This window comes from Aquarana catesbeiana, linkage group LG02 (assembly GCF_042186555.1).
Source record: "Aquarana catesbeiana isolate 2022-GZ linkage group LG02, ASM4218655v1, whole genome shotgun sequence".
Taxonomy (NCBI): domain Eukaryota; kingdom Metazoa; phylum Chordata; class Amphibia; order Anura; family Ranidae; genus Aquarana; species Aquarana catesbeiana.
This window is the reverse complement of record NC_133325.1, coordinates 236,901,823-236,925,261: the sequence shown is the minus strand read 5'-3', so window position 1 is coordinate 236,925,261 and position 23,439 is coordinate 236,901,823. Positions and strand designations below refer to the sequence as shown.

Genomic DNA, 23,439 nt, shown 5'->3' with positions numbered 1-23,439 from the left:
TGTAAACCAACGTGTCCAATTAAGAACCCCCTCCCCGTTTTTAAATATTTGAGGTTGATCCTTGAGGATTACGAATGTGTTTCTAATTGAATTTGTGTTACATACAATAGGGACATTTTGTAAAGAACCTGGGTACAGCTGGAGATAAGGAGACCGAGACAGAGGTTTTACTTCTGGAACATGATGTTCCTCACCAGCCGTTCTCACAGGCTGTTCTCAGCTTCCTTCCCAAGATGCCTTGGTCCATTACACCTGAGGTAAGAGTTTTTAACCAAATTGCTTTCTCCTGTTAGACAAATGTGTTCATAGAAAGAAATAATTTATGTAGCTGACTAATTTTAGAAAAACTTTCATACCCATTAGGACATGAAGCACAGAATTGATTTGAGACATTTACATGTGTGTAGTGTGGATCCTCCCGGCTGTACAGACATTGACGATGCGCTGCATTGCAGGGAGCTGGAAAATGGTAACTTAGAGGTGAGTGCCTTGTATGTTGTAGCCTCCCTGGCGGTTTTCCCGAGTGTGGCGCGGGGTTAAATTTCAGCACCATTAGGGGTAACCCCGAGCCACATTCAGGATTACATCTCAGGATCCTGGTGCAGTGTACTTACCTTGTCCACAGGATTCTGCGATGTCCACCCGCTGTGTCCACGGCTCTGTCCTCCGTCCGATGTCCTGTGTGTCGGGCTCCGTTCCCTGCAAGTGTCGCGATGCACGGGGACGAAGTCTGGCGGCAAATTAAAAAAAGTGAAAATTAATAACACATACAGTACACTGTAATCTTACAGATTACATTACTGTATGAAATCATTTCACATCCCTTTTGTCCCCAGTGCTTTGTCCAGTGCCCTGCATGCAGTTTTATATGCTATATACTGTTCTTTCTGCCTGGAAACTGGAGATTGTCCATGGCAACCAAAAAGTGTCCCTTTATGTCAAAAGTGGTTTTAGACCAACTAGAAAACAGCGATAGTAAATTAGAACACTTGCAGAATTGAGCAATAGTGAATCGTGGGGGAATTTATTTTATTATTATTATTATATTATTTATTATTTTTTATAATTATTTATTATAATATATTTTATGATTTTGTGTTTCAAACTTCATCATACCCGGGATATCTACTAGACTCTTGGTGGACAGATTTAAGTGTGTTATTGCTAAGAATTACAGGCCTACAATATAAAACGCCAAATTTCTATGCAAAACAATTGTACCGCTTTGAGATGCAAAAATCTGAAGAAATCATACCGCCAGGGAAGTTAAAATTAATTTTATGAATCCAGAGGGCACTAAGGCTCCATTCACACCTATGCAGTTTGCTTTTGAGCGTTTCTGCTGTGCTTTTTGTGGGTTTTTTTTTTTTAACTGCAATTTTGCTGCGTTTTTGCCTCGTTTTGGTCTCTGTTTGCCTCTATGACAGCCGACTGAAGCACCAGCTGGTTGATGGGGTCTTCCAGTGGATCAGGGGAGTCCAAGAAGCCATGGCGGGAGGGGAGGCGTCCCCTCCTGCTGCTTGTAAAAGCAACCCAGGGGCTGGTTAGCTGTTAGGATTGCTTTTACAAGAGAGCCGACCATTGGTTCTAAAAAGTAATATCAGGATGATGCCTGCAGCTGTTCGGTACCGTTTTTCTCTTACTGAATAGCTCCTGTAAGCATTATTACATTCTAACCTATACATGTAAGAAATTCTCTGTTAAAGGGTTTGTTCACATTTTCAGGATAAATGAAAAGGTGAGCTAACACCATACACCCTTTCGACCCCCTTGGTCACCGCCATACTTAACTCTGTGGGTGATGGACTGTCTTTACCCGCAAAGCTGGTGCAGTCGTCTGGGGATTTGAAATCCCGCTCTTCTCCCTCATCTTTCTGCATCCCTTCCTGAATGAATCAGAGTAATTCCCTGTGCTGGGGCTGGCCAATCATAGTCGCTCTGATCTGACCTGGGAGTGCAGAAAGAAGAGATACAGTCAGGTCCATAAATATTGGGACATCGACACAATTCTAATCTTTTTGGCTCTATACACCACCACAATGGATTTAAAATGAACAAGATGTGCTTTAACTGCAGACTTTCAGCTTTAATTTGAGGGTATTTACATCCAAATCAGGTGAACGGTGTAGGAATTACAACAGTTTGCATATGTGCCTCCCACTTTTTAAGGGACCAAAAGTAATGGGACAATTGGCTGCTCAGCTGTCCCATGGCCAGGTGTGTGTTATTCCCTCATTATCCCATTTTCAAGGAGCAGATTAAAAGTCCAGAGTTCATTTCAAGTGTGCTATTTGCATTTGGAATCTGTTGCTGTCAACTCTCAATATGAGATCCAAAGAGCTGTCACTATCAGTGAAGCAAGCCATCATTAGGCTGAAAAAAATAAAACAACCCCATCAGAGAGATAGCAAAAACATTAGGTGTGGCCATATCAACTGTTTTGAACATCCTTAAAAAGAAAGAATGCATAAGTGAGCTTAGCAACACCAAAAGACCCGGAAGACCACGGAAAACAACTGACGTGGATGACCGAAGAATTCTTTCCCTGGTGAAGAAAACACCCATCACAACAGTTGGCCAGATCAAGAACACTCTCCAGGAGGTAGATGTATGTGTGTCAAAGTCAACAATCAAGAGAAGACTTCACCAGAGTTAATACAGAGGATTCACCACATGATGTAAACCATTGGTGAGCCTCAAAAACAGGAAGGCCAGATTAGAGTTTGCCAAACAACATCTAAAAAAGCCTTCACAGTTCTGGAACAACATCCTATGGACAGATGAGACCAAGATCAACTTGTACCAGAGTGATGGGAAGAGAAGAGTATGGAGAAGGAAAGGAACTGCTCATGATCCACCTCATCAATGAAGCATGGTGGTGGTAGTGTCATGGCGTGGGCATGTATGGCTGCCAATGGAACTGGTTCTCTTGTATTTATTGATGATGTGACTGCTGACAAAAGCAGCAGGATGAATTCTGAAGTGTTTCGGGCAATATTATCTGCTCATATTCAGCAAAATGCTTCAGAACTCATTGGACGGCACTTCACAGTGCAGATGGACAATGACCCGAAGCATACTGCGAAAGTAACCAAACAGTTTTTTAAGGAAAAGAAGTTGAATGTTATGCAATGGCCAAGACAATCACCTGATCTGAATCAGATTGAGCATGCATTTCCCTTGCTGAAGACAAAACTGAAGGGAAAATGCCCCAAGAACAAGCAAGAACTGAAGACAGTTGCAGTAGAGGTCTGGCAGAGCATCACCAGGGATGAAACCCAGTGTCTTGTGATGTCTATGCGTTCCAGACTTCAGGCTGTAATTGACTGCAAAGGATTTGCAACCAAGTATTAAAAAGTGAAAGTTTGATGGATGATTGTTAATCTGTCCCATTACTTTTGGTCCCTTAAAAAGTGGGAGGCACATATACAAACTGTTGTAATTCCTACACCGTTCACCTGATTTGGATGTAAATACCCTCAAATTAAAGCTGAAAGTCTGCAGTTAAAGCACATCTTGTTCGTTTCATTTCAAATCCATTTTGGTGGTGTATAGAGCCAAAAAGATTAGAATTATGTTGATGTCCAAATATTTATGGACCTGACTGTAGATGAGGTAGCCACTGACAGTGCATCACTCACAAAGGTAAATGCAACAGGGATTGGAGGGGAGGAGGGGTGTACAGTGTTCACCTTTTTAATTTTTTTTCTGAAAAGGCGAGCTTACGCTTTGAGGGAGTGAAGCCTGTCACAAGAAAACTTTGAACAATGGAGTCTATCACTTACCTCCTTCTAGAAATTCTAGGTGTCAGATCCAGTCCTTTGTGACTTACTATGGGTATGCAGGTTAGGGGTTCTTAAATAAGTTCACCTTTTTAAAATGGCCTATTGTCCAACCTGCGGCACCCTTTGGCAAACAGTTTCATGCAGAAAAAAAACTGAAAGAGTAAAGTTAGCCCAGTTTTTTTGTATAATGTGAAAGATGATGTTATGCCGAGCAAATAGATACCAAACATGTCACGCTTCAAAATGGCACATGCTTGTGGAATGGCACCAAACCCCATAGGCGACGCTTTAAAAATTTTTACAGGTTACATGTTTTGAGTTACACAGGAGGTCTAGTGTTAGAATTATTGCTCTCGCTCTAACGTTCATGGCGATTCCTCACATGTGTGGTTTGAATGCCGTTTACATATGTGGGCACGACTTAGGTATGCGTTCGCTTCTGCGAGCAAGCGCGCGGGGACAGGGGCATTTTAAATTTATTTTATTTTTTTTTTATTGTTAATTTTACTTTTATTTTTCAATTTTGACATTTTTCTTTTTACTTTTTTTTTTTTTTTGATCCGTTTTATTCCTATTACAAGGAATGTAAACATCCCTTGTAATAGGAATAGTGCTTGACAGGTCCTCTTTACAGTGAGATATGGGGTCAATAAGTCCCCAGATCTCACCTCTAGGCTGGGAAGCCTGAAATTAAAAAAATTAAAAAATCTCGGCTTCCCAGCTGCGTAATTTTTTCCAAATGCAGAAGCCAGGTGTGACATCATAACTTTGCACCCGTCCTCCAAACATTCATAGAGACTCTGGGGACCATCTGGCCTGCCAGAAATCTCTATGGTCAGCATCCGGGGCCGGTCAGTTCCTTCTCCGGTTCGCCGATGGCAGGGGTGAGCTGGGAGAAGCACCGGAGGGCAGCGGGAGGGGGGACATCCCCTCTCGCCGCCTATAACGATGATCAAGCGGCTGAATGGCCACTATGCTCTTTCTTATGGTGAAGGGAATCGCCGGCTCTAAAAGACGATATCTAAATGATGCCTGTAGCTGCAGGCATCGTTCAGATATCACAGTTCAGAATCCGTCATATGACGTTACGTGGGCGGCAAGCGGTTAAATCAAGGTTCACACTGATGCGGTGCGGGATTGGCAGCAATTCTGGTGCATTTCCCACACAAAGTCACAATCGCACTGTGTTCACGTGAACAGCTGCGGGTGTCAATGTTAAAGTTAAACCCTCCCATATACCCATTGACGTGAATAGCCTCAGATGATACACACAGATGAAACAAATCCTCCTACATAAGTTTACCTTGTTTATCTGCAGTCTTCTCTTCTCTACATCCATTCAAAAGTGAAGAATTTAGATAAAATCCTTCTTCATCTGTGAGGAGCAGGTGGAGAGCTGCAGTTACAGTGTGTGAGAGCTGATTGGAGGAAAGGGACACCCCCCCCCCCCTCCACACACTGCACAGGAATGAAGAAAGATGCAGAACTTTATTGTGACTAGACAAACTGTGTGCTGAGTTCCCTCCCTGTCACAAATATATCTCATGTGTTGGGAAAACTTCTTAGAAGTGACACATGCTGATAACAGAGGAACCAAGCACCAGAGAGAAACAACACTTAGAGCTTTGGAGAAAGACAAGTAAACACTACAGATATGTGCTTTGTTAGATTTCATGACTGAGGTTTTCAACCACTTTAAGTTAACGACATCCTAAAAATGGTTTGGAAAACACAGTGCGATTGGCTGAAACAGATCTGATTTCAGTGCGGCAAAAAAAAAAAAAGGTTCATAAACCTTTTTTGTGCGGTGCAAATTTGAGCCATACAAAATGAATGGGTTCAAATCGCACTGCAGAGCATCGTATGTGATTTGAACAGGAATGCAGTGTGATTCCCGTCCAACGTACAGTTTCCTGCACCACATCAGTGTGAACCAGCACTCAAAGGTGAAGGAACCAGATGTGAACATACTGGCCTCCATGTTTAACCAAATACTGATCAGAATTGTAGCCAGGATCTGGGATCCTCTGACCTTCACAGTAGGTGTCCTTGTGATTCTTTGGACTCCTATGCCTTACCTCTGATAAAGATTCTCCTTTGACTGCTGTTCAAAATGGAGGAAGAAATTGTTCTGGTGATCCCCTATGCACCAAAATAGCCCAGGAAGATGTAATACACAGACATACTCAGACTTCTGGTGATTGAGCCTTGGACTCATTACCAAACAGACCAGACCTACTTGCATAAGGTCTCCTGTTCCACCCTACTTCTCCGTCGCTGGCTTTCACAGCATGGCTGCTGATAACTAGGTCCTGAAGGATAGAAGTTAAGGACTGTTAACTTCTCCTTGTTCAGAGCCATAAAATCTACCTAATGCAAGATCTATCCAACATAAAAGGTTTACTTTGCCTTGTGCATGGACAGGAAGATGAGTCCCAGGGAACACTCTGCTGTTTGTATTTTGGCCTTTATGCAGTCTGGTTTCAACCAGCATATGGGCCTGAGTACCCTTAAAGGACAGATTTCTGCTCTATCCTTTCTCTTCCAGAAAACTCTCACTTCATAATCTTTAATAAAGACGTTTCTTCAGGGAGTTACTCATATCAGTTCCCCTGTTTGATACTCATATCAGTCCTCCTGTTTGATCCCCTGTGCCAACCCGGTGCTCTCTGTAGTTCAGAGACCCCCTTTGAGCTGATTAGAGATATGCCTTTGGATGACACATCCCCCCCCCATATGCCTTCCTGGGCTCTCCTGTCCCACCGTGGAGCCCTGGACTGAAGACATTGGAATTGATGTTGTTCCTCCCCCTCTGTAAGATCAGAAACCGGAAGCGGCAAGGATTTCTTTACTTCCAGACTTGGTCTCTCCATAAAGAGCACCCATCATGGCCCGTGCTATCACAAGGGATGTTGTTTATCCCTTGTAATAGCAATAAGGGTGATCAAAAATAAATAAATATTGAAATAAATGTATTTATTTTTTTTTTTTAACGTGCCCCCTTCTACCTGTGCTCAAAGTTGAACATGCATGTAGATCCCACATACATATGTAAATGGCAAGTGCACCACGCATGTAAGGCATCACCACAAACATCCGAGCGAGAGCAATCATTCTAGTTCCTGATCTCCTGTGTAACCCTAAACTGGTAACCTGTAAAGGCTTTTAAAGCGTCGCCTATGGAGATTTTTAGGTACCACAATTTGATGCCGTTCCACAGGCGTACACAGTTTTAAAGCTTGACCTGTTGGGTATCTCTTTATTCGGTGTAACATTATCTTTTATTTTCTTTACGAAAAAAATGGGTATTATATTGTGTTTGTGTACACTATGTTTTCCTGAAACTGCGTTTGATAAACCACTGCGCAAATATCGTGCAACACAAATTGCAACAACCAATGGTTGGGGGTTCTAAGTTGTTTTCTAGCAATAATTTTAAAAAAAATCAGATTTTTACATGTATGTGAGAAATGTCAGAATTGTCCTGGGGGCCAAGTAGTTAATTTTAAATACTTTTTAGATATTTTTGGACCAGGTTTCATGGCAGGCTGCAAGCATTTCTGAACAAGTTCAGTGTGAGTCTGTCCTAATAGAAAGGCTTAGGACAGACGATGCAGCCTCTCATTTCCATACAGATTTTAAATCTTTAACATTGTCTAAGAATAGACCGTGTTGAAATCTAGTTTTACCTGGCCATACACTATTAGATTTTTTTTTTATGTTCAGCCTGCAAGTGTGGTTGAACGAATCCTACTTACTGGGACTATTGTGTTGTGACAGCCGCTGGTGGAGTACCCAGATAGTGGCTGCATCTAAATGGATGACAATTTTTCACCCAGCTCGCTTGTTTTTTTTTTAACCTAACAATAGCCTAACAACTGATAATGAGTTGTGCGTTAGCTGGTCCTGGTATCACAACCTCAGCAAAAAAACAAGTGAATTTCTGGAAATAAGGGCCATCTACTGATGCAAAGCAGACTTGTACATCATAATTTGTATCTTTATCAAAATAGGACAGTGAGAGCTCTGTATTAATATATTTGTCTTTCCATTACTGCTAATGCATTTTTACTTAACTTCATTACCTTAGCTTAGTATACTCCTATTTTCTGCTGTAATGTTTGTTCAGTCCTGTCTTATAAAATTACTGTCTGCTTGTGTATCCCTTTGTGTTTTATATAATAAACTTACAATATCAATACGCATTTCCTTTGAGAAAGGAAAATAACATGAAGAATGTATTTTGTTAATTTATTATCATGACAGTACCATTTTTAACATTCTGGTTAAGGTTGGAGTACATATTGCAGATGTGAGCCATTTTATTAGACCTGGCAATGCTTTGGATCAGGAATCTGCAAACCGGGGTACTACTGTATACCTGTGCGACAAGGTAATAATTTCCTTCCAATTTTTTACAACTTGTATGATTTGTTTAATTTTAATGTCATAGGGGTATGCTGCCAACTTAACTATTTATATTGCATTTGCATCTTGAGCACCTTTTGCAGTAGTTTGTTATAAAATAATTTGCATTAATCACATCTAGAGCAAACTGCAGTCTAATCTTCAGTGTGCATGTACCCAAGAGCAAATCACTTGGTAAGCAGTTAGGTTGTAATCTAGTCACATTTTTTGTATAGTTTTCAATAGAATAGGGGATGTTAGAACCCTTGTCAGTGTTTCTTATTTGCGCCTTTGGCCCCAGTTTGGATTTTTCCTTATACTTTCTCAACATTGTCACCTGAACAGGTAGTGAGGGGAAATTTCAATAGAATAGGGGATGTTAGAACCCTTGTCAGTGTTTCTTATTTGCGCCTTTGGCCCCAGTTTGGATTTTTCCTTATACTTTCTCAACATTGTCACCTGAACAGGTAGTGAGGGGAAATTTCAATAGAATAGGGGATGTTAGAACCCTTGTTAGTGTTTCTTATTTGCGCCTTTGGCCCCAGTTTGGATTTTTCCTTATACTTTCTCAACATTGTCCCCTGAACAGGTAGTGAGGGGAAATTTCTGTAACAGGGACACAATGGCAGCAAAAGCACTGTTATTATTTGGGTGGGGTAAGGCTGGAGTCTGCTGTCTGTTCTAATTGTTGTTATCCCCTCACTTTCTGCCTCCGTAGGTGTCACTAGGACATGTAAAGAAAAATCTCCCCAACAGAACACAGAAAAAAAATTACCTAAAATGGCCCTTCTTGTTCCCTACTCTAGTCAAAACTAAAACTTCCACAGCTGCAGAAAAACCTGAGCAATCCTACCACCACCTTTTAGGGTTTTGAGTGTCTTGCGCATACTGCTTAAATGGCGGGTGGCGTGGCAGCCATCTTAGGAATCAGCATCTCCCGATCCACGTGTGTCGTGGTCAACTGCTTCCAATCAGTGCCGTGGAGTGCGTAAGAGAAAGGGACAGGATACTGGCAAAATGCTGTGTGTGTGGACACAGGGACATCTACCAAATGTCTTAGTTGCCCAGCCTGACATCCACTGCTCTCAGCTTAACAGCAGAGCAGAAAGTGGAAGACCACACAGTGCTGGACACAGGGGGAAGAGCTGCCACAGTTAACCTTTCAAGTTAACAAGCAAGTGATTGGTTTCCAGGATGCTGGGTGGTCCTAGCAACCAATCACCAGCTTGTTGATATGAAAATTTAACTCTGGCTTCCACTCCCGCCCTTTGTCCATTTTTTTTTCCAGGGGTCGTTATTTCTCACGCCTTTTTTCATACCTCATACAGTATGTAACTTGGACAGTCCCACCTGTCAGGCCATTCTTACATCCTTGGGACTTGAATTGGTCTTGACTGTCCTTGCAGAGGCCACTTTTTGAACCAATCAGGGGATTCTGTTGGTCCTTTTATTTCAGAAGGTGGCTTCTTTGGTTTTTATTACTTCACGAAGTGGAGTGTCAGTATTGGCGGCTCTTTTTCCTGCAAGGAGCCATTCTTGGTCTCACATCACAAGGTGATATTGCGTCCTCATCCATTTTTCTTTCTTTAAGTGGTTTCTAGTTTTTCACTTGAATCGGGACAGTTTCTTTCCTTTTATATTTCTCCTAAATCCGCAATCGGTAGGAGAAAGACCGCTACCCACTCTAGAGATATTTCAGACGCTCAGGGTCTACTTGAGTTTTCGTCACAAGTCAGGAATCCTGGCTGTACTGCCTGAAGAGCCCAGGAAGGGCAGGCGGCATCCAGGTCGAATATTTAGCACTGGATCTGCCAGTTTATATCTGCCAAAAATAATTTTTTCCTGGGGAGAGATTCTCTACCAGGTGTGTGTATCTTGGGCCATCCATCATTGGATATCAGTGGCCCAGGGGTACAAGACCACGATTTGGTCTTTGGTTTATACATCTACAGGGTTTTTAGGTCGATGTCAATCACGTAGAAAATACTGCCTTTGGCCTCAGCGTATTACAAATAACAGAGTAGGTCCTCCTTTGGTGGCAGTTTCTATAATAGTGTCTCCCTCCCCTCAGGGGCACTGCTTTAGGAACATCCCAGATAGTCATTATTATGGTGGTCTGTGTCCCGTGATGTACGATAAAGAAAAGGGGATTTTTAATACAGCTTACCTGTAAAATCCTTTTCTTGCGAGGACATCACGAGACACAGAGGTCCCTCCCCTCTTTTCTGGGATCTTCATTGCTTGCTACAAAAACTGAGGTACTTCCTGTATGGGAGGGGTTATATGGGGGAACTTTCTTTCTATTGGTTGCCATTGTCCAATCACCTAAAGGTAGCATATAACCCAGATAGTCATTATTATGGTGCTCTGTGTCCCGTGATATACTCCAAGAAAAGGATTTTACAGGTAAGCTGTATTAAAAATCCATTTTTTTTCTGTGTTCAATCACCTATAGGTATTTGCACCTGCCTTATATTTGTTAGAACTATACTTTTATAATTTTTTAGAATTAAAATGTGATTTGATAATAACAATTACTGTTTGTATATTTGCAGAGAATTGACATGGTCCCCGATTTGCTCAGTTCAAATTTATGCTCTTTAAGATCGCAAGTGGATAGGTAAACCTTTATACTGCTATTCATAATGTTATTGCTGAATTTCTACAGTACTGAAGTTCCTCAAGCATTTTAACAATAACCTACTGTATTAAAGTGTAAGGAGAAAACTTTGATAGTTTTGGATACGGATTCTGTCCCAGAAATACAGCAAGCAGTAATAGGAGATCACTGGAAATCAGGAGACTATCCCCTTCTAGTCAGTTGTTACTAAAACATGTGTCTGCGTTGGGAAATTTTTCCCTAACCTTCTGTTCTGGTGACTACTCTAAAACATTACTGTAAAATCATTTTCTGTACCATTGATGGTCACCTGTGTTAAGTTGAACCTTGAAATAAAGGACATCAACGCCAATAGAGCTGCATTCGTCTCATGTATGTTTACTTCAGAATATGCACTGTACATACAGAGGATCACATCTTTCAAGGGAATGTGATAAAGGTTACAGGGCAGTACAGCTTTTATAGAGAATGATGAGGGTTAATCTCCCCTGCTCATGGGGATTGGCACACAGACCACACCAAAAACTATGCAAATTTTCATTATAAAAAAATAAAAAACACTTTGACTTTTTATATAATTTTAAACAAATTCCAACATATTTTTGTATCACATGATATTTTATCCTTTCTTTCAGATTGGCGTTTTCATGCATTTGGGAACTGAGCCAAGATGCCAAAATTATCAATACAACATTTACAAAAAGTGTTATCAATTCAAAAGTACGTATGCTTTCTATTTTGCAAGGTTTTTTTTTCAATAAATGTGCCCTAGATGTCCATGTAGACAAACTACATTTTTGTTTTTTTATAGATACATACTTAAGATGCGGTTGACACATTTTGTAGTATGATACACAATCGGAAATGGAAATGTCCATTTAGCTTCGCCCTCAGTTTGTGCAGTCAATCAATCTTTTTCATTTGTTTGTCTAGGCGTTCCAAGACCATTTGTGCTTCTAGTTATGTGCTGCATTTTTATCTTCTTGTTTGTCTTTCTGTTCTTTGCCATTTTGTCTCCAGAACAGAGCACACAGTCTGAAAGCTAGCTCATTTCTAGATTTCTAGTAGATACAGTTATTAGTATCCATAAGAGCATGAATGAGGTGTTTAGACATCTGGAGCCAATGGAATTGCATGGAGGCAGCCCGTTTTAATAAATGGTCACATTGAGGCTGTACAGCCTCCAGGGCACAGCTGATTTTGACAGGCATGCAGAGGCGGATGCATGGCCCCTAACACACTTGGGGGTTGATTTACTAAAACAGGAGAGTGCAAAATCTGGTGCAGCTCTGCATAGAATCCAATCGGATTCCAATTTTTGTTTTTTTTTGTCAAAGCTTAATTGAACAAGCTGAAGTTAGAAGCTGATTGACTACTATGCACAGCTGCACCAGTCTGCTTTTCTAGTTCATAAGTTCATTGTACACCACAAGGCTGCACTCAAAGCCCATGTTGTAAGATTAAAGTAGAACATTAGTAAGAGTATTAACAGTAACATATAACATGGAAATGCGTTTAATAACATCTGTAAATCCACATTTTATTGCTTTTCCAGAATAATAAAACATCTTATCTTAATCATACAGTACAGGACACAGGAAGAGTATTCATAGACCCTGGGTTTTAGGCTTGTACCTTCAGTTGATTGGACACTAGCAAAGATTTTGAAGGCACACCCCTTGAGCGCCTCCTCTATAACATTATCCCTCTGTGAGTTCTCAGTCTTTTGCTAATGTCCTAAGGCAATGGACTCCCTTCTTTTTTATGAAGAAATCACTCTTAGCTTAAAGCAGAATTTGACCCATAACAGCTTGATAAAGAATAATGTTCTTTAGCAAGGAACATACATTCCACGTGAACTATGCTACCAAAATTAGTGTGTGCTGTAAATTGCTTCCAGCATTGTTCCTGTTTCTCCTTACTGGAGGCTGCCATTTTGCCGAGGGCCCTGAGCAGCAGTAACTCTTTAGGCTGTCAGCAGATGGGCCTATACGTTTTCGGCACAGTGCTGAAAGATAGAGAGCAAAGGAGCATGTGCAGAACAGGGTGAGACAATGTATTACTGGATTTTAAACAGAATAGGCACTTATTTTTAATGTTTTGCATAGATATACCTGCAAAAGGGGCCAGCATGAAGTGATCTAGCAGGACTTAATTTTCTGACTAAAGTTCCACTTTAACTAGTTTATTTTTTCATCTTTGGGTTCTTCAATCAACTTGCAGTGCAACCTCGGCAAAACATTGGAAGCTGTACCCAGTCCAGGGGATGGTCTGTAATGTTGCTTTGGTCAGTGGGTCCTGCATGGGTCTTCATCTTGGGACTCTGTGCAACATGTGTAATTAACTACTGAGTGCTTTACGGGTCCATAGCAGTTATCCATCCTTATGGAACTCAGACCCTGAAGACCACTTCCCGGGGTATGCCCACTGCGACAGGTCAAATCTGGACCCCATATAGAGAGCAGCGTCATGAACAGGGTCACTCAGTGTCTGACCATTACTGTAAAGAAGGCATTGTTTTTGGAATGTACAAACCCAATTCCCAAAAAGTTGGAACGCTGTGTAAAATCTACATAAAAACTGAATGCAATGATTTTCAAATCTCCTAAATCCTTATTTTAGTCACAATAGAAAATAGAAACCCTTCAAATGTTTAAAATAAGAAAATGTAAGTTAAGTAAGGTAGTTTTATAATGGCAGCAACACATCCCATAAAAGTTAGAACAGGGCCATGTTTACCACAGTGTAGCATCCCCGCTTTTAACAACACTTTGTAAATGTTTAGGAACTGAGAGGACCAGTTGCTGGAGTTTTGGGAGAGGCATGTCCCATTCTTGCCTAATCTAGGATTCGAACTGCTAAACAATTCTGGGTCGACTTTGTCGTATTTGTACTTTTTACAATGCGCCAAATATTTTCAATTGGAGAAAGGTCTGAACTGCAGGCAGACCTGTTAAGAACCCAGAGTCTTCTAATATGAAGCAATGCTGTTGCCATAGATGCAGTATGCGGTTTAGCATTGTCCTGCTTAAATATGCAAGGCCTTCCCTGAAAAATATATCTCTGAGTGGGAGCATATGCTGTTCTAAGACCTGGATATAGCTTTCAGCATTGATGGTGCCTTTCCATAAGCAAGCAGTCCTTTCCATAAGCACTAATGCACCCTCATACCATCAGAAATACTTCGTTGCCGAAAAGAATGTCAAATTTCAGTTTATCTGACCACAGTGCAGTTTTCCACTTTGCAACAGACCATTTAAAAAGCGCTTTGTCGCAGAGAAGATGGCGGCATCTCTGGATCATGTTCAGATATGGCTTCTTCTCTGCATGATAAAGCTTTACATTTTTGGGTGGCACAACGAACTGTCTTCACAGACTTTTTAGAAGCATTGCTAAGCCCATGCAGTGATGTCCATCACACAATCATGCCTGTTTTTAAGGCAGTGCTGTCTGTGGGCCCAGAAATTACAGGTGTCCAATATTATGTTTCTGCCTGGCCCTTGCACGCAGAGATTTTTCCAGGTTCTTTTAATCTTTTGATAATATGTACTGTAGATGATGACATATTTACATTCTTTGCAATTTTACGTTAAGGAACAATATTCTGAAATTGGCTGACAATTTTTAGATGCAGCTTTTCACAGATTGGTGAACCTCTGCCCATCTTTACTTCTGAGACACTCTGACTCTGCCCAGGTGCACACTGAGCTGCGGGAATGAAGCCGTGCGAGTTCAGCTGAACTCGCATGATTTCACTCCCGCATGTCAGTCCTGATTTCGGCTGCAATTTCAGAGACATCTGTGCAGGTTTCTGCACAGATGTCAATGTAAATCGCAGCCCAAAATCGCAAAAAGTAGTACAGAAGCTACTTTGTGAAATCGGTGCAAATGCAGCGTCACACCGATTAGGACGGTGCCTTTGCCAGCGAATGCTACTGATTTGACATGTCAAATCGTACCAATGTGAACCAGGGCTCTAAGATGTTGGGTTTTTTTTCTAACCAATCATATTACTGGCCAGTTGACAAATAACCTAATTGGAAAATGTTCTTCCAGCTCTTCCTTGCTAGTACCACTTACCTTGCTTTTTGCTCTCCCAACTTTTTTGAGAGGTGGTGCTGCCATCAATTTCAAACTTACCTTATGTTTTTCATAAAATGGTACATTTTCTCATTTTAAACATTTGATATGTTTTCTGTTTTCTATTGTGTGTAAAACATAAATGTATGAGATTTGCGATTTTTTATTTTTTTTTGCATTTTGTTTTTTTTTTTTTTTTTCAAATATATAGTTTATTATTTTTTCAAAAGTTTTTGGGCAAAGCCCGGGAATACAAGCAATAAAGAGGGGGGAGGGGGGGGAGAGAAGGTCGCAGCCTCCCGATGATAAGACAGAGTGATACATCAACATTTTACAGACATAATACTAGTAAATCTTTGTCTCATGGTGTGCTTATTGGTGCATATGTGTCTCCCGTTGCTGTTATCATTTAACTTGTTTAATAACTATGGGTAGGGAGATTGATCAGCAACTAAATTATTTCACATTCTACCAATATGCAATATGCCTATTGATGGATATCCATCAAGAGGTTGCAACTTAAATATAGTATTACAAAATAAAGATAAAATAGAAGAAACAGTTAGAAGGAAAAGTTGGGGAAAGAGAAGTAGGAAAGATGGGGAGGGAGCTGGGGAGGGAAAAGGGACGGTTGTCAGGATGTTATTTTGATCATTTGGGGATTCTAGTTTGTGTGTCACCCTTTACATATATTGGGTCTATTAATTAGTTCGAGTTTCCAAATAGGACCTTACCTTCCTCTGAATATTTGAACATATTCCATAGTGCCCATGTTTTTTGGTAAGTTGTTTGTCTATTTTGTGATGTCAGAATTAGGTCTTCCAGATTATTTATGTCTTCCACTTTCCGTAGCCACATTGATACTGTAGGGGGGGTTTGTTTTTTCCACATTACAGGTATGCAAGACTTCGCTGCATTTGTTAGATGTCTTAGTATGGATTTTTTATAGGTTTTTAGCGGAATAGAGGACACATGCAGTAAGAAAAATGCTGGGTCATTCGGGATCTGAAATTCAGTGAACTTCTGGGAAATGGAACGGACAGCAGTCCAGAAATTTGTCAAGTGCGGGCAGGACCAAAACACATGTAAGATCGTTCCCACCTCTCTCTGGCACCTCCAGCAGTATTTTGATGATTCAGTAAACATATAGTGTAAGCGACCAGGTGTTAAATACCACCTGGTCAGGATCTTGAAATTTGTCTCCTGTATTTTAGTGCATATGGAGGATTTAAGAGAGAGAACTATTATATTTTGTTTCTGGACTGATGTGAAAGTACACTGAAGGTCTTTTTCCCATTTTGTAATACATGGTAGATCAGGCGTTTGTAAAGGAGTGTTCAATAGAGCGTACGTCTGGGATAGTAACTGTTTGATCGGTTCCGTGTCTGAGCATATATCTTCAAATGTCGTCAGTGGTCTAGTGTAGGATTGTGGGTTTGGGATTGTTTGAAGGAAATGGTGGATTTTGGCTGCGTTCCAAAATGTAAGTTTAAACGGGCCGTCTGGATCTATTAATTCTGTCATGGTTGGCCATCTGTCTTGCGTCACAAACCGTGAAGCTCTGGTGTATCCAGAGTTTCTCAGTATCTGGAACTGTCCAGATGACATTCCCGGGGGGAATTTTGGATTTCCCAATATCGGGGTCATGGGGGACTCTGTGGTCGATACTGATGTTTGTAGAGTGGGATGGAGACATTGCCGTATGGTGTTACCTATAAAGGGGTGGGATTTCAGTTCTAGTGGAAGTGATTCGTAGCACCATAAAGCTGATTCTAGTGGTATGTCTGTTTGCTGTTGTTCAATTTGTGTCCATAATTTATGGTTTTTGTTCCTAATCCAGTCTATCGCTCTGCTTAAATGTGTTGCGAAATAATATTTCCGGATGTCCGGGAGTGCTATCCCTCCGTGGTGTTTAGGCCTGGATAATTGTGTTCTGGGGATGCGTGGTTTCTTATTAGCCCAAACAAAGCGAGTAAAAAGAGTCTGGACGCGTCTGAAGTATATAGGTGGTATTTTGATTGGCAGGGCTTGAAACAGGTACAGAAACTTGGGCAGTATACACATTTTAATTAGATTGCACCTCCCAAACCAGGAGTGTAGACCCCTATTCCATTCTTCCAATAGAAGTCTGACTCTCGTTAATAGGGGGGGGAAGTTACTGTCGTATATCAGTGCCGGATCCGGTGGTATTTTCGTACCCAGATAAGTCAGGGCAGAAGTAGTCCACTTGAACCTAAAGCTTAATTGTAAATTTGTAAGATCGGTGGTTGGTATAGATATACCCATGGCTTCTGATTTCGAAAAATTAATTTTTAAATTTGACAATTTCCCATACGTTTCAAATTCTTTTAGTAGGTTGGGTAGAGATACTATTGGATCTGTTAACGAGAAAAGTAAATCATCCGCGTACGCTGAAACTTTATGTTGCAGGGGCCCTACTGGTATTCCGTGTATGTTGGGATTCAGCCTAATGTTGGAAAGAAATGGCTCGAGAGAGAGTGCAAATAGGAGAGGGGACAGGGGGCATCCCTGCCTTGTCCCATTTGTAATTACAAAGGGGTCCGAAAGAATACCGTTCATTTTCACTCGTGCTGTGGGAGTAGAGTAAATACCCGCTATCCGGTTGAGCATCACCTCCCCTAGGCCTATGTGTCGGAGTACCGCGTTCATAAAAGGCCAACTGACACGGTCGAAGGCCTTTTCTGCGTCTGTATTTATAAGGACACAAGGGGTCTTCTTGGATCTAGATATATATAGCAGATTCAGCACTTTCGTAGTACTGTCTCTAGCTTCCCTGGAGGGTATAAAACCGACCTGGTCCAGGTGAATAAGATTCTGGAGGTGCTGCGCCAACCTGACAGCAAGAACTTTAGTAAAGATCTTAAGGTCTAGGTTCAATAAAGATATGGGCCTGTAGCTCCCGCATGCTGTCGGATCCTTACCTTCTTTATGAATTAACGAAATGTGAGCTCCTAAAGTTTCCCTTGCGAAGACTGCCCCCGTTCCAATCTTGTTATATAATGTAACCAATCTGGACCCCAGAATAGGCAAAAAGGTTTTGTAATATTGTAACGTATAGCCGTCTGGGCCTGGGGCTTTACTCGGTTTCATTGTCTTTATGGCATTCTGGATTTCTGTTATGGTTATGGGCGAGTCTAGTTCTTCTCTAAGCTCCTGAGCAAGGGTTGGCATTTGGGAGGAACGAATGTATTCCTCAATCATTGCATTGGGGGGGGTTCCCTGTGATAGACTGTACAATTTAGAGTAGAACTGCCGGAATTCCTCAGATATATGTGTAGGTAGGGATGCTTTTTTACCGCCTGATGTGGTAATGTGGGGGATATATGTCGACTGGTTATGGCTTCTGATCGTGTTAGCTAAAAGTCTTCCACATTTATCCCCAAATTCGTAATTTTTTGTTCGGCCACTCTGTAGGGCCGCCTTTGCTCTGTATTGTAGGATATCTGTGATTTGTAGTCTAATGGTCGATAACTGTGTTTCTGACGCTTGAGTTGGGGCGTGTTTGTGTCTGGCTTCTAAAGTGGCTAGTTCCTGCAAGAGTTGGGAAAGAATTTTATTCCTTTCCTTTTTAATGCGGGCTCCATGCGAAATAAGGGTACCTCTCAGAACTACCTTATGTGCCTCCCACAGTATCCCTGGGTCACAATCTGTTTGGTCATTTTCTTGAAAATACTGATTTAGGGTTTTAGTCACATCTGCTAGTACTTCTGGTATTTGTAGTAGGCTTTCGTTAAGTCGCCAGAAGCGATGTCTGGGTGAGTGAGTATCTGATAGGCGATAACTCAGGAATATTGGTGCATGATCTGACCATGTCCTGTTGCCGATTGATGTTTGTTCAACAGCATGAAGTTGTGAATGAGGAATCATGAAATAGTCTATTCTGGTATAGATTTGATGTATGTGGGAATAAAAGGAGAAGTCCTTCTCTCCTGTATGTTGTAATCGCCATACGTCTATCAGTTGTGAGTTAAGGAACGTTTTAGCTATCCTTTTAAGTTGGTTCGGTGGTACTGATGTTGTGCCTGACGACGTGTCCATAGAGGGGATCAAGGGGGTATTAAAGTCTCCTCCTAGGATCAAGTGTCCCTCTTTAAAGTCTCGTAGTTTCTCTAGTGTTTCTTGTAGGAATGTGGCTTGTTGTTCATTGGGGGCATACAGGGTTGCCAGTGTTACTTTTATAGTTCCAATTGTGCCTTTGAGGAAGATGTATCTTCCTGTCGGGTCTATCGAGGAACTCTGGAGTTGCCATGGGATCTTACTTGAAATGAGGATGGAGACACCTTTAGATTTGGAGTCTGGGTTCATAGAGTGGAAGGCAGTCGGGAAGTGTCTATTTTGTAAGTATGGCAGTCTGTTGGTCTTAAAATGTGTCTCTTGGAGGAAAGCTATGTCTGTACGGTTTCGTTTTAAGTCGTCTAGTAACATGCGTCTCTTCTCGGGTATGTTAAGTCCTTTTACATTAAGGGACATCACATTGATCTTGCTTACAGCCATATTGTATTGGGATGGGGGAAGAGGGAGAAGAGAGGGGGAGGGAGGGTAGGGATGAAGCTGGGGGAGGAAGGGGAGGGTAAGTATAGAGAATAAAAGAGGAGAGTTAGAAAAATGAGAGTAACCAGAAAATTTACCAAACACAGACAGGGCCTAGAGTCCTGTCTATAGTTTTTCCCCCTAGATTAAGGGGGTGTTATTTCTGCATATAACTGCCAGGGGACACAAATTTTGCCCCCCGCAGATATATGCTGGCCTAGTTGGAAGCGAGGTAGGACAAGGCTCAGAGAACCGAGCTTCCCGTCCATCCCCCCGTCCCAGCATGTCCAACAAAGTTAATCCTGAAAAAAGCTATGCATTTCGTTTGATCATTGAGTCTCTAAAGTTCTATAATACCAAACAGATAACCCTTGTGGTTGGTTTTTTGTAATGTAACTGAGTATAAACAAAATTAAAACCTCAATATAAACTTAAACGTGTATATAGCTTAACCTGGGTTAAATTCTCCTTTTGCCATCCAATGACAGTTATCTCATATCCTCTCCTGTTGGTTTTGTCTGAGATATCTAACACATTTAAACCTTTCTGTGTGCAAATATGTATATTATCTTAAAAAATGAAAGTCCTGCATGAGGTGTCATTCCATGGTTACCGGGCAGGCATCTCGTCACTCCACCAAAGAGGAGCTGAAATGCCCTCCCATTGAACCATCTCATACCGGTTCTGTAAGCCATCATATCACCTGTATTTGGGTAAGAGCAAGTGTTCATGGGTATCCCATGGCTGTCTCTTTTCCATTATTGATGCCGGAACAGCAAGCTGAAATTCCTCGTAGACCCTCAGGGTGGCCGCAGGTAGTCCCGTAGGTTTAAGCACATCTCTAGGTAGTAAAAGTGATCAACTTTGCTTACCAGCGTTGTGGTTTCACAGATTAGGGTAATAGTCCCTGGGTCGTGTGGTTTCCATTGAATGTGTCCTGTTTAAGGGCGTAGTCTCCATCTTACTCTGTGAGTCACTTTAAAAGCCGCTCAGAAAATGGACTCCTCTGAGTGTCCCATAAGGTCTGTTGATCCTGGGCGGATTAGTGCTCCTTATAGGGAAGGTTTAACCCATACATTCCAATCTTAAAAAGAACAAAAAAAAAAAAAAAACTCGGTCACTGTTACTTTGACCAGGAAGAAAAAAGGGATTTTTTGGAAATGAAATTCCTAAACTTTACAAGGGGTGTTCATGTTTCAGGACTCGCGTGTGTCTTCTTGGGAAGAGGCCCTGGATTGACGGCGGTTTCTTTGCCGCCTTGGTTGGAAGCTCTGTCCCATGTTAGGCGCAGCTAGCCGTCCAGGTGGTCTTGGGAGAGGGCCCAGCCAGTCTGGTACAGCGATTGGATCTGCATCCAGGAAGGTGAATAAGGCTGGTAGTGCATCTGGTTTGCGGAGAGTGAAAGACCTCTGATTTTTTCTAAATGTGGCAGACAGAGGATATCTCCATCTATATGTCGCACCCTTTCGCCTGGCCAAGTCCAGAAGGGGTTTCATTATCGCACGTCTCTGTAAAGTTGCACGCGAGAGGTCCGGAAGAATTTTGACTGTAGCCCCATCTAGCTCCGGATCTTCCGCTTCCCAGGCCTTCCGCAGGATCTGCTCTTTATGAATATAGTGGTGGATCCTACAGATCACATCTCTGGGTCTCAGGGGGTCAGTAGGTTTAGGGCCTAAGGCCCTGTGGATCCTGTCTATTTCAATGCGGTCAGGTAGGTCAATCCCTGGGAGGCTGCGGAAGATGGCCACAGCTGTATCCATCAAATCCTCCGGTCCCGTAGCTTCTGGTAGACCCCGGAGTCACAAGTTGTTCCTGCGACTCCGGTCCTCAATTTCCTCCAATCTCAATGCTTGTTCTTGTAGTGCCTCTGTGTGCGTCTCCTGTTTGCTTTCTATGGCTGACATGCGACGTTCCAATGTCACCAGGGAGCTCTCCCCTGCCTCTATTCTGGAGTTTAAGGCGCGCACCTCAGCTTTTACAGTTTGCATTTCTTTCCTATGTGATGCTTCTACTGTTGCTATGAGGGCTGTATTGTCAGCTTTAGTGGGTAGTGCTAGCAATATGGAGCGCAGATCCTCATCTCCTCTGGGGATTTGAGAAACGGGTTGAGATGACTCACCGAGGCCAAAGCGGAGATCCGGAGGGAGGCCATCATAACCGCCTGCTTGTGAATCTCCCTGCGGTGACACAGATCCGCTCGCTGTCTGTCTCTCTGCGCGGTCTCCTCGTGGCGCCGCCATCTTGAATTCCGGCGAGCCGAGAAGGGAGAGCTGAAATCGCCTCCTTAGTTCGTTAGGAGAGGGCTGCTGTGGGGTTATTTTAGGCTGTTTACCGCTCCTCTTCCCGGTTCTCTTTCTGGATGATTGCATAGCTTGCAAAAAACGGCTGGATTAGCTGCGGTGAGGGGAGACGGCCGGGAGCTCACACAACTCACGTCCCTATTCAGCCATGTCCAGGCCACGCCCTGCATTTTGTTTTTATGTAGATTTTAGACCGTGCCCCAACTGTTTTTGAAATTTGAGTTTTATTTATTTTGTGTCTGAGTTCACTCTCAATGTTTTTGTTATTTATTTTTCACAAGATATTTTTACTGGTGTATTTTAGCATGTTTTTTATAGACTAGTATATTCTGTTTCTTATCATACATCACGGGACACAAAGCCATAGTAGTTACTATGTGGGTTACAGGCCACCTTCAGGTGATGGACACTGGCACACCCTAAGACAGGAAGTCCACTCCCTATATAATCCCTCCCACTACTGGGAGTACCTCAATTTTTTCGCCAGTGTCTTAGGTGTTGGTCATGAGTAAACATGTGCTGTGCTGAGCTCCACTGGGGCTAGCTATGCAGCCGGATCCATTCAAAGTGTCTTTTTAGGCCAAATGGAATGGTACCCGGGACTCGTGGCTGAAGAAATGAGGTTTAGCCTGTAACGCTTCTCTTTTTAGAGAGCTGGACCCCGGGATCCAGTACTTTGGTATTTTCAGCCATAAAGTTTTTACTGGTGGGCTGCTTTATGGGTCCAGGAGTGTGGGTTCACCGAGGGTCCCTGGTTCCTGAAGGTTTTGTAATGGAACCCACCGTGAGGGGTGAAGATTGGGCCTGTTGGTTTTACCACAGAAAACCCTGCGGCGGGAAAGGTAAGTGGAGTTTTTCTAAGGAATTTTTTTAATTTTCTTATGAAATGTCTCCTTTAAGAAACAAGTAAATGTCATGCCTAAGAGTCACCACTGGGGGCTGTATGGAGCACTTACCTTGTCATGCTTTTCTCAGAGTTGCGCTGTGTCAGCAGAAGCAGCAGGCTTTTCCTCAGGCTAGCAGCTCAGACCTGCTCAAGCAGTGGATGCGATCCTTCTGGTAGTACCTCTGCATTTGTGCATCGGCTATGGTCGGAAGAGGGGCTAGAAATACCCAAAAAAAGGGCTCAAGAAGGACTTCTTCAGCCGCAAAAAAGCCTAGAATCATCTCTAAATAAAATGGCATTCTCCCCTGAGAGTTCTGAGGTGGCTGGTCAGAGTGAGCCATCAGGGCTGTCAGGTGTTGCAACTGTTTCCAACGCTGCAGCCCCTGTCTATATTACTCAAGAGGTTTTTTCCTCTACCATATTAGGATTGGAGCAGAAAATAGAGGCTTTAATCGCATCCCAGAGTGGGACTAAGCGCGACAGGTCCCCTTCCATTACCCAGGACCCTCAAACTGAGGAACCGGGGGGCGGGAGATGATGAATTTCTCTCAGGGGACCAGGAAGAGGCTGATGACTCCTCTTCTGAAGGGTCAAATGCGGAAGGATCAGGTTCACAATCTGAAAGATTGATGGCACAATCTCTTACTGAATTGGTCCGCTCCACATTCATGCTACCATTAGCTGAGTCGGTTGATGAGCCCATTTCTTGTTTGCTAAAACCTCCCCAAGCTATTCATGCTTTTCCTATCCATTCATTGCTGAAAAAGCTTATGTATTCTGAGTGGGATCACCAAGATAAACAGTTGTTTC

The 23,439-nt window shown here is 42.3% G+C and overlaps 1 protein-coding gene across 1 annotated transcript in view; it reads left to right on the top strand.

Annotated features, from left to right (window-relative positions):
• The window catches only part of DIS3 (DIS3 homolog, exosome endoribonuclease and 3'-5' exoribonuclease), a 122,444-nt gene that overhangs the window by 59,366 nt on the left and 39,639 nt on the right, over nt 1-23,439 (top strand). Inside the window, exons 7-11 of the mRNA XM_073612670.1 lie at nt 111-257; nt 364-480; nt 8,077-8,178; nt 10,748-10,812; nt 11,448-11,532. Of these exons, the coding sequence (XP_073468771.1) occupies nt 111-257; nt 364-480; nt 8,077-8,178; nt 10,748-10,812; nt 11,448-11,532 (516 nt within the window). The remainder of the gene's footprint in view (nt 1-110; nt 258-363; nt 481-8,076; nt 8,179-10,747; nt 10,813-11,447; nt 11,533-23,439) is intronic.